This window comes from Pinus tabuliformis, chromosome 4_1 (assembly GCF_031772625.1).
Source record: "Pinus tabuliformis cultivar Carrire ecotype Pingquan chromosome 4_1, CPIR1, whole genome shotgun sequence".
NCBI classification, from domain to species: Eukaryota; Viridiplantae; Streptophyta; class Pinopsida; order Pinales; family Pinaceae; genus Pinus; species Pinus tabuliformis.
The window spans coordinates 183,939,267-183,949,646 of record NC_142303.1 but is presented as its reverse complement, the minus strand read 5'-3'; the positions used below and the strand labels follow the sequence as shown (position 1 = coordinate 183,949,646).

At 41.6% G+C, this 10,380-nt stretch overlaps 1 protein-coding gene across 1 annotated transcript; it reads left to right on the top strand.

The window, feature by feature from the left end:
* The first annotated feature begins 1,050 nt into the window (after positions 1–1,050).
* LOC149174818 (uncharacterized) lies at positions 1,051–3,893 on the top strand. Its single transcript, XM_089420973.1, has 2 exons — positions 1,051–2,382; positions 2,724–3,893. The coding sequence occupies exons 1-2, from the start codon at positions 1,051–1,053 to the stop codon at positions 3,891–3,893; spliced, it is 2,502 nt and encodes an 833-aa protein (XP_089277099.1).
* Positions 3,894–10,380: the final 6,487 nt, after the last annotated feature.

The window sequence follows — 10,380 nt, the reverse complement described above, 5'->3', positions numbered from 1 at the left end:
GGCGACTAAGGCTACTTCTCGATATCAAAGCCAGTAAGGCGTTGCCCTGTTTTGTTTCATTTAATTTAATTTAGAAATAAATGTATCTCGTTCTAGTTGCTTGCAGAAAAAAACATCGAGGAAAATGACATTAAAACTAGTTATAAGCTTGGTCGTTCTTGGAGTAGCGCTTTTGGCATGGGTGATGAGGTTGTAAAATGAGCGAAGCACATTTGTCAATATTGTCATAGATGATGAGAAAGGTAGTGTAATAAATTTAGGCTTTACATTGTAAAAAGTTGCAAACATACAAAATTGAAATCGAGCAACTGGAGACTCTTTAACCTTAACTGAAATCGAGCAGCTGGAAACTCTTTAACCTTTATATTTTCATCACTTTTACGTTTTGATGGTAAATTCGATACTTTCTTGGCAAGCTTGATCATAATGTGTGGAGATGGATAGAAAATAATGGACAGAATATATAAACTACATGACTAAAATCCTTGACAATATATTTTTGGTGAGCTCTTGATCTATATGTCATCCTTGTAGATTTTTTTGGATCAATTATAACATTTTTTTTTTTGGCTTGGCAGAGTAATGCCCATTAGAATTAACAAAATATTTGATAATATATTTAAATGATATTTTTTTTTCAATTTTGATTTTCTGTTAATTAGAGAGTATTCGAATGTGTTATGTTTAATTGGAATAAATGAAAAATGAATTTAATTTAATATGAATGTTTTTTTAATAAGAAAATTATTAATTTTTATAATAATTTTTATTTTCGTTTTAAGGTAAATGTAATTTTGAAACAATGTGTTTTAAACATCAATATGAAATTTCAAAATTAATTTAATTTTAATAAAGCTTATTTTAATTAATTTAATTTTAATAAAGCTTATTTTAATTAATTTAATTTTAATAAATCTTGGTAATAGAGAATGGTGGATCTGACCAAGGAAATGGATGATGGTTCTGTGTGATCTTTGAGTCATCACCAGAAACCCTGGTTCCCCACAATCCTTACTCGTCATTCCACGGTGTTCTAGCAAAAGTTTCTCCATGAACACGCCCCCGGGAGGGGCGGGAACCTCCCCCCCTCCATATTTCGGATCATCTTTTGACATCCCGCTGCAAAAAGATCCTCTGCGCAACTCAGAAAGTACTCAGGAAACAGATCAAGGACCAGATCTGGTCATCACTGAAGATGAAATCGCTGCGACACATGATGATAAGGGCAAAGACACAGGCGAAAATCAAGAGGCCCCTACGTCACAACCAAAGGCGACTTCGGCCACATGCATACCAAAAACTGCTGAAAGAATCAAAGTCGATCTCCCCAGCCAGCGAATCAATGGCGAAATCCAATTCATGAAGGACCATGCTCTCATAGGCAAATTCCTCGGATTCTGGCCAACTGAAAAAGCCTTGCATGGCTGGATTGCCTCAAAATGGAAGCCAAAGGGACAAGTCACTCTGCAGCTTGGCCCCAAAGGCTTCTTCACTGCAATTTTCAACTGCCTGGAGGACAAATCTCGTATATTTGAAGGGGGACCATATTTCTTCAACTCTTCTAGTCTATACCTAAGAGATTGGAAAGAAAGATTCAACCCAGACAAGGAAGACTTCAGCTGGGCTCCAGTATGGATTCGAATGTACTCCCTCCCTGCAGAATATTGGGAAGAGGAGACACTAAAGGATATAGGCAACAGCCTGGGGGTCTTCATCAAAGCTGCTGAGGAAACCAAAACGCGTAGATACACTTCTTATGCCTGGATCTATGTCCAAATGCACCTTACCAAAGCTCTAGCAGACTCGGTAAGTCTCTTCCACGACGACTTTGAATGGATACAATCTCTAGATTATGAGCACATTCCTTTTCGATGTCAGAAATGCCATGAGCATGGCCATCTTTTCAGGGACTGCCCCCTCAATCTTCACTCCAAACCCCCAGCCAATGATCCCACCAAGGACTCTGAAGGATTTACCAAAGTCCCCTCTCGACGCCGTCATGCAAAGAAATCCCCTGCTGCCCCTAATAGCTCCAATATGCCTGAATCCCATAACAGATTTACGATCCTCACTCCCCCTGATCCTTCAGAAAAAATCACAGATCCCACCCACGTTATTCATGAGCTTCCTCCCCCCCCCCCCCAAAGCTCCAAAGTCTCTCAGCCTTCCCCTGCTTCCGATCCTTCTAGCCTCACCTTCCCCCTTTTGTCTGAGATAATGGCACCTGAGAAGGTAGCTCAGTCTTCTTCAATGGAATTGGATGCGGCTTTAGCACTAAGTGTTCAGGACAACACTATGGAGGGAAATCAAAGTACTCCTACAAAAATGGACGAAGATCCAGAGAAGAAAAGCTTGGAAGGTCCAGATATACTCAAACTGGAAGTAGTTTGTAAACAAAAAGAGTACAACACAATTCCTCCTTGGGAGACTGAAAGATTGGAAGGAGTTCTCAGCAAAGCGCAACACAATAAATGCCTAGGAATACAAACAGGAAGCCCATGGGATGGAAAGAAAATCCTAAGAGAAACAAAAAAAAGAAGGCGAAAAACGGACTTGCAAAGGACCATCATCTTAGGCGAAATACTGATGGAATCTGGGAGATTCCCTAAGTTGACAAAGTTCTACAAATCCCAACCCCATTGTTCCTCATGAAGCTCATTTCCTGGAATGTAAGAGGGCTGAATAGTGCCTCAAAACATAGAATGTTAAAAAATTTGATACAGCAAGAAAAGCCAACTATAGTTTTTCTTCAAGAAACAAAAAGTAATAGTACCACCTTAGAAAAGGTTCTGAGGAAAATCTGGTCAGGTAGTAGTTCAGTCTCAGTGGACGCCTCTGGTACCTCCGGAGGACTAGCGATCATCTGGAATCCACAAATACTCACCCTACAAGATTTCCACGCCTCTCATTTCCTCATCCAAGCTACTTTTCACCTTATAGGAACAAATATTCATGGTCATCTCTCCAATGTTTATTTTCTGCAACATTTAAATCAGAAATTGGCTCTCCTGGATACTCTCACAGCTCTCAATTCCAATAGACAATTTCCTCTCTGGATCGGTGGAGGTGATTTCAACATCATCAGGACACTGGAGGAAAAAAGTGGAGGTAGATCGAAATTAGAAGGGGATAGTATTGGCTTCAGAGATTACATACAGAGCAACCAACTAATGGACATTCAGACTTCAAATGGAATTTATACATGGACCAATAAGCGCAAGGGATCTCAGCATATCGCCTCAAGATTGGATCGTTTTCTCATTTCGGATAATGCTATACACCTTGGAGGGGATTTTCATGCCTCTATTGTGCCTCAAGGAGGTTCTGATCATTGGCCTATTATGTTACAATGGACATGCCCAGGCACACAAAGCAACAGACCTTTTAGATTTGAAGCCTTTTGGTTCTCACACCCCAACTTCAAAGCTATGGTCACGGAAGCCTGGAAAACCTTCAAACCCCCTGAAGGAGCTAAAATGTACCACTTCCAACAGAAACTAAAAAACCTCAAACAAGTGATCAAAGATTGGAATCGTACTCAGTTTGGAAATATATTTGAGCAACGAAAAAAGCTGGAGCAACAAATGAGCTCTGTACAACAGAAAATCATCTTGGAAGGGCGCACAGAAGACAGGGCGCAACAAGAGCAGATCCTCTGGAAGGAAATTGAGACACGCAGGCAGCAAGAAGAAACCTTGTGGCGGCAAAAATCCCGTATTAGATGGCTTAAGGAGGGGGAGAAAAACACGAAATTTTTCCACAGATCCACAATTCAAAGAAGGATGCATAACAATATCGCATTTATCAATAACAGGCAGGGGGAAAGGCTAGAAACGCACGAAGAAATGGAAACGGAATTCCAAGAATACTTCCAAGAAATCCTAAGAGAATGACCAGAAAGTAGAAATCATGCTATCCAACAAATCACACAGCTCATTCCCAAAATCATTACGGAGGATCATAATGACAAGCTGCTTCAACCCATCACAATGAAAGGAGTGGAAGAAGCTATGGCACAACTCAAAGATGGCAAAGCACCCGGTCCTGACGGGTTCACTGCCAATTTTTTTCATGAATTTTGGGAGCTAATTAGTACAGAAGTCTGGGAATTAGTGGAGGAATCAAGATCCATGCATTGGATGCTTCCTTTGTTAAACTCTACTTTTCTGGCACTAATTCCCAAAGGGGATGAATCAAACATGCCCGAAAATTACAGGCCGATTGCACTCTGTAATGTTATCTATAAACTCATATCAAAAGTTCTAGCCAACAGGCTTAAACCTCTCCTCCCTCTTCTTATCTCGCCAGAACAGACAGGTTATGTAGAAGGGAGACAAATCATGGACGGCATAATCCTCTCAAATGAAGTGATACACTCTCTAAAGCTTCTTAAAAAGCCAGGTATGATTCTAAAGCTTGATCTCTCAAAAGCTTTTGATAAACTTAGCTGGAATTATATTCATCAAATGTTAATGGCGTTTGGCTTTAGCGCAACTTGGACAAGGTGGATCATGAACCTCATCTCTTCACCCAGCTACTCTATTCTGCTCAATGGGTCGCCATCCAAGCCCTTCCATCCTTCCCGTGGTATCCGTCAAGGGGATCCCCTTTCCCCCTTTCTCTTTGCTCTAATGGTAGAGGGGCTCAATCGTTTGCTTCATTCTGCTATCTCCTCCCACTCCTTGAAGGGCATCTCTTTACATGGTCTGCAGCCATTTTCCCACCAACAGTTTGTTGACGACACCATGCTTTTCGGTCATCCTTCTCCTCAAGAAGCTTCAGCCTTTAAAGCACTGCTTTCCCTCTTTTCTGAAGCTTCAGGTACCTCAATCAATGCAGCCAAATCCCAGCTGTTCTTCTTTCATACTCCTACCCCTACTCAAAGAATCATAGCTAGAATTTTGGGCTATTCCATTGCCTCGCTTCCCTCGAAATACTTGGGAGCTCCTCTCCTGGATTCAGCCATTAAACACGCCTCTTGGAGAACCCTCATAGACAAGCTGGAATCAAGGCTCTCCTCTTGGACTTTTCGCTCACTCAATATGGCCAGCAGACTTATCCTCATTAAATTTGTACTCCAGGCCATGCCCCTTTATCTCTTTTCCATCCTAGCTGCGCCTAAATGGGTCCTCAAATGCATCTGCAATCTGCAAAGAAACTTTCTGTGGGGCTCCTCTGATCTCAACATGAAATGGGCTCTGGTCAACTGGAATGAAGTCTGCCAACCAAAAGCAGTCGGTGGGTTAGGACTTCGGGATCCCTTCCACAGCAATAACACAATGGGAGCTCGAATATGGTGGAATTGGATTTCCAAACCACACACTCCTTGGGCTAGGCTCTGGCAAGAAAAATATGTGCCAGGAAGTCAATGGAAGGACCTCATCAGAATATGCCCCAATTCCACAGGCTCCCTGATCTGGAACGCTGCCAAGCTTCACAGTGCCTTCATACAAGAGCACAATTTTTGGGAAGTTCATTCAGGCACCTCTGCCAGATTCTGGGAGGATTCTTGGCAACAACTCCCAAAGATGGCCTCTCTCTTTCACAAACCAAAGTGGCAAGCACACATGCATCACACCGATCTTATCCACGTTCATCAATTCTGGCAACAACAGTCATCCCATGACTTTCAGCGCTGGAAATCAGCAAGCACTTGGCAGGAAAACTGGCAAGGAGAAACTTACACAGAAATTGAGCAGGAGTTAAATCAAAGGAGAATCAAGCACTTAGATCAACAGGACAAACTTCGTTGGGGATATACCCCTAAAGGAATGTTTTCCACCAAGGAAGCACATCAATTACGCTACTCACCCATGCAGGCAAACAAGGACATACTTTGGGACCAGGTTTGGAAGCCAGGAACATGGCCTAAAGTATCTACTTTCTTATGGCTTCTATGCAAACAACGAATCCTCACATGGGACAGGTTGCAAAAAAGAGGATTCATGGGACCTTCTAGATGCCCTAACTGCAACCTCAATGCAGAAACTGCTTTGCATTTAATGGACACTTGTCCTCTCGCCACTCAATTATGGGAGAAGATTGATCAATGCAACAGAAGATCTGGAAAATGTCAGGGAGATATTGTAGAAACCATCAGAAATTGGTCAAAGCAACCCTTCCAAAGCTCTCTCTTAAACACGCTGTGGAACCTTATCCCAGGTTTCTTATACTGGATATTATGGAAAAAGAGAAACAACCGAGTCTTCAATAACACCAGCAAACCCATCGACCTGCTATGGCTTCTCCTTAAGAAAAATCTCCAAGAAACTTTGGCCATGAAACAATGGCAACCAGCGGACTTGCCAGAGCTCCCTCAGGAACGCCTCCTCTTAAAAGCCTGGAATATGGAATTTTCCCCGCTGGTCCATAACAATTCCAGATCCCATACCAGTTCCTCCTCTCCTCTACATTGGTCCCCCACTGTTGCTAACTCGTTCAAACTAAATTTTGATGGAGCAGCAAAGGGCAATTCCGGACCAGCCAGCTATGGAGGGGTCTTTAGAGATCAAAAGGGCACAATCAAATACATATATTATGGAAACATCGGCAATGACACCAACAATGCAGCAGAACTGGAAGGAATTTTGAAAGGAATCTGCATAGCAGAGCAAAAAAAATTTTATCCTCTTGAAGTCAAAGGAGACTCCCTAATAATAATCGCTTCGGTCATCAGAATTCAAGCAGGTTCCCCAGCAGCTAAAATAGCCTCAAGCTGGAGATTACTTAGCAGATTGGAGCAAATGGAGGAACGGCTGCGGACACCTCGAAGCATCACATTCAATCACATAAGACGCACACCCAACAAAGTAGCGGATAGAATGGCCAATCAAGGGGTCAAACAACAGCTTCTTCACTTCTCTGGCCCTCTTAGTGATTCCAATGATGATCAACTCAAAAATGAATGCACCGCTCTGGTGCAACAGGATTACTCGCTCCCAGATGCGGGTGACTAAAGATCGAAGGATCTGGAACAGGATGGCGCTGAACGGTAAGTGGCAGCACACTGCCACCATCTGTACTAGACGTGATATGGATTTATTTCACCGCGCTTATGCCATTAGGGCTGTCTTGAATGCGCTCTGTCTGCTCCACGACATAAACAATATGGTCTTGCGCTTTCTCCCCACTCTGGTTTTCATTCTGTGCACCTGCAGTTGGGTTCCGGATGAGGCTACGAGGAGTCCTTCGACGGTAGCCCATGTCCTCCTGCCAGGTCTGGTTCAGGTCTGGTTCAAGTCTGAGCTTTCCCTTTTAATCCCTGACCATTGCTCCAGCCTATACTGGTCCTCCCACTGCTACTCGACGGTCATTGAACCTCGCACTATTCCGGCACAAGCCTTCCTCCGGCCTGCCTCTGTGCGTTTACTCCTCACTGAGCTGCCAGACCCCGCTGTTCTTTTTCCTTTATCCAAGGATAAGCCCCTCTCTCGCCTTCATACTCCTCAAGCACAGACTCTTCACCCTGCTAAATTCGTAATGCCTCGCGAGCGGCCTCGCATGGGCTACAGAAGAGGTGGTGGGCGAGGACGAACATCTCAGCGGTGCTCTCCTTCCTCGTCGGATCCCACCTCAGAGGCCTCGGACTTCAGTAGCTTCAGAATTTCGACCACTCGTAGCAGAGGAAGAGGAACTGGGCTGGAACGAGTTCAGGGCGGTAAGCATCACTCACAGTCACACACAACTAGATTCCGGATTCCCTTCTCTCTGGGTAATGCTTCCTTTCTTGTTTCTATAGCTATTGAACTTGTTGAGAATGCTGTGGGTTCTGCAGAAGCTCATCAGGCAGCTCCTCCGGCGAACAGCAGGGAAAACCCAAGCAACCTCCAGCAATTGAACCTTGAAAGGCGACTGCAGGCCATATGGTTAACAAGGGACCAGAAGCGCCCTCAGGAAACATTTCGTCGACCTCAGCTGCTCATCCTTCGGCTTCAACTGACTCTGATCAATATGGGTGTCGTATTGTTGAAGAAGAACCTATGACCTCCAATGAAGACTGATAATGCTCAAGCTCCTGAATCTTCAAGCATTCTCAAGAATATTCAAGGTTTTTTCTATATGCAGTCCTCTCAATTTTGTAAAGGGTCACTTCACTTCAATTTTGTCAAAGGTCACTTCAATTTTTGTATGCAGTCCTATAAAAATGCCCATCGATGGCAAAGCTTAAGTAGGTCCTGTGAATACGTCCCAATGTCAGGTCAAATGTTAACAAAGTTCTGGGTTAGTAGCGGCTCGAATACAGACCAGCACGATTCATGTTCAAAGTGTCAGGCAAATTTTTGCTAGAATGCCCCCTCTATGGCTGGAACTTTCAAGGCCTTAGCATTGCTGTACTTTTTTTGTATTAATATAGAAGTAGACTTATTTAGAAAAAAAAAAAAAAATCTTGGTAATATATTAAAAATAATTTCTTTTGTGTTTTATTTTTATAAATATTTAAAAAATTAAAGATAAAATTAAATTTATATATTTTATTTTACTATTTTTTTTAAATATTATAAAATTTTCTATCAATTATTATGATTAACTATTTTAATTTTTAATTTATAGAGTTTTCAATTTTTTACCATTTATTTAATGATTATTATGGTTACAAGATAAATTTATTCAACTTAAAGCATTTTTGTAAAATAAAAAGGAACTTTTAAATTGGAAATTTAATTGAATGAGTAAAGTGAGTTTTGCTTAATTGCATTTTTCATGTAAAAATGGATTTAATCTTTGAAAATCTCATGGACACTTGAATTGCATAGACTACATGGTTTAAATTTGCAATTCCAATAAATCTTTGTTTGATTTGAAACAAAATTGACCAATAAATATACCTCAAAAGGGCCAAAATGTAGAATAATGAAACTAATTGATTTTTTTTTTGAATTGCTTTATATAATATATACATAGTTTAGTTTTTTTCTCTAAACCATACATAATATATACATAGTTGACATAGAAATATTTTACTTAACATGGACATTTAAATATTTTATTTATAGACCACATTGTCCACACTAAAATTTTATTTTTAGCTATTAATATATTTTTAAATATGGGTATGGAGGGCTTGAGCGAAAGGTTTTTCTCGAAGTTTTTTTCTTTGCATTAGACTCATGATTTTCTATGGGCTTATTTGTTTTTCATTTCCATGTCATTGCAGCGTTTTCTCCCTTTTGCTTCATGTGGCTTCTAGATGTTTTCTCGATCATATGACTTGTTGCATGGCTTGCCATATAGTGGTCCATTAGCATGGAAGAGAAACAACTAGAATTTTCAGGCATCTTGATACACTCTCCTATTTTCCATTCTCAAGCCAAGTATGATTTGTTAATCGAAGGTCTTCTCATATCCCATCACATGCTCTGAATTGTCCTCTTACACCACATCTTGATTCTTCTAGAAATCTGCAATCAAGAACGTGTTCAGGCATATAGACTCTGTAATCGATTGAAGGTTGGTATTTAATGGCGATGGCTTGGCTTAGCCTTTTCCCTATCTCGTCTATTCACCCTTGGGTGGCATCAACTCAACCTTCGCCCCTATTCCCTTTATTCACCCATAGTTACAACTATGGCTAAACTGACCACTTGACCCAATCAAGACTATGGGTCAAGGAAACTCGCCACAATGTTGTTGAGCATTATTCTCAAACTAGGCAACTGTGAGCATGGACAAGAGTTGGGCAGTCTCGATGATCCAGATTTAAGCAGGAACGCAACAAATTACAGAGATAACCATATACACAAAGATGCAGCGGAAATAATACTTCATTTCATTAATGGAAAATACTGACATATGCTTACAAACAGAAATGGCAATAAACTAGCTAGGGCGATGGTAGCTTATCTCTGAGAAGAGATGTGATGGCTACATGCCTATGAACTGTTCTGAACTGTATTACAATGAGGCTCGAAGGCCTATTTATTGTTGAGAAACAATGGAAAACCCTTCACATACCGAAACCTAACCCTAGAAGATGAAACGCCAAATTATGGGCCCCGTTTGGGTAAATTGGTACATCAATTTCCCGGGGTCGTAACTTTGGCATACGATCTCCGTTTGACGCGTACGATAGCTCGTTAGAAAGATCTATCCGAGTACTACCACTTTGGGAGGCAATATAGGGCTCGGTCGCCCCAGAATTCCAAAAAAACGTCGTTTAGGGCCTCAAAACGGCTCCGGAAGTTCAGGACCCGAAAAACTGCTAAAAATAGTAAACTGTGCTACAATTAAGGAAACTGAAAATGCTGAGAAAGACAATGGTGGGGGTCCAGGTGGACCTTGCAGGTGGCCACCAATATCCACCTGGATCATTCCTCCCCCCTTAGGAAGCAATGGTCCCCATTGCGTTGAGCTCCTCCATGAGATGAGGAAACCTCTGCTGAA

Excerpts from the sequence above, each read along its gene's own strand:
- LOC149174818 (XM_089420973.1), top strand. The coding sequence starts at position 1,051 with ATGAACACGCCCCCGGGAGGGGCGGGAACCTCCCCCCCTCCATATTTC. Across the intron at positions 2,383-2,723 it reads CAGATATACTCAAACTGGAA|CAAGAAAAGCCAACTATAGT; the intron begins GTAGTTTGTAAA and ends AATTTGATACAG.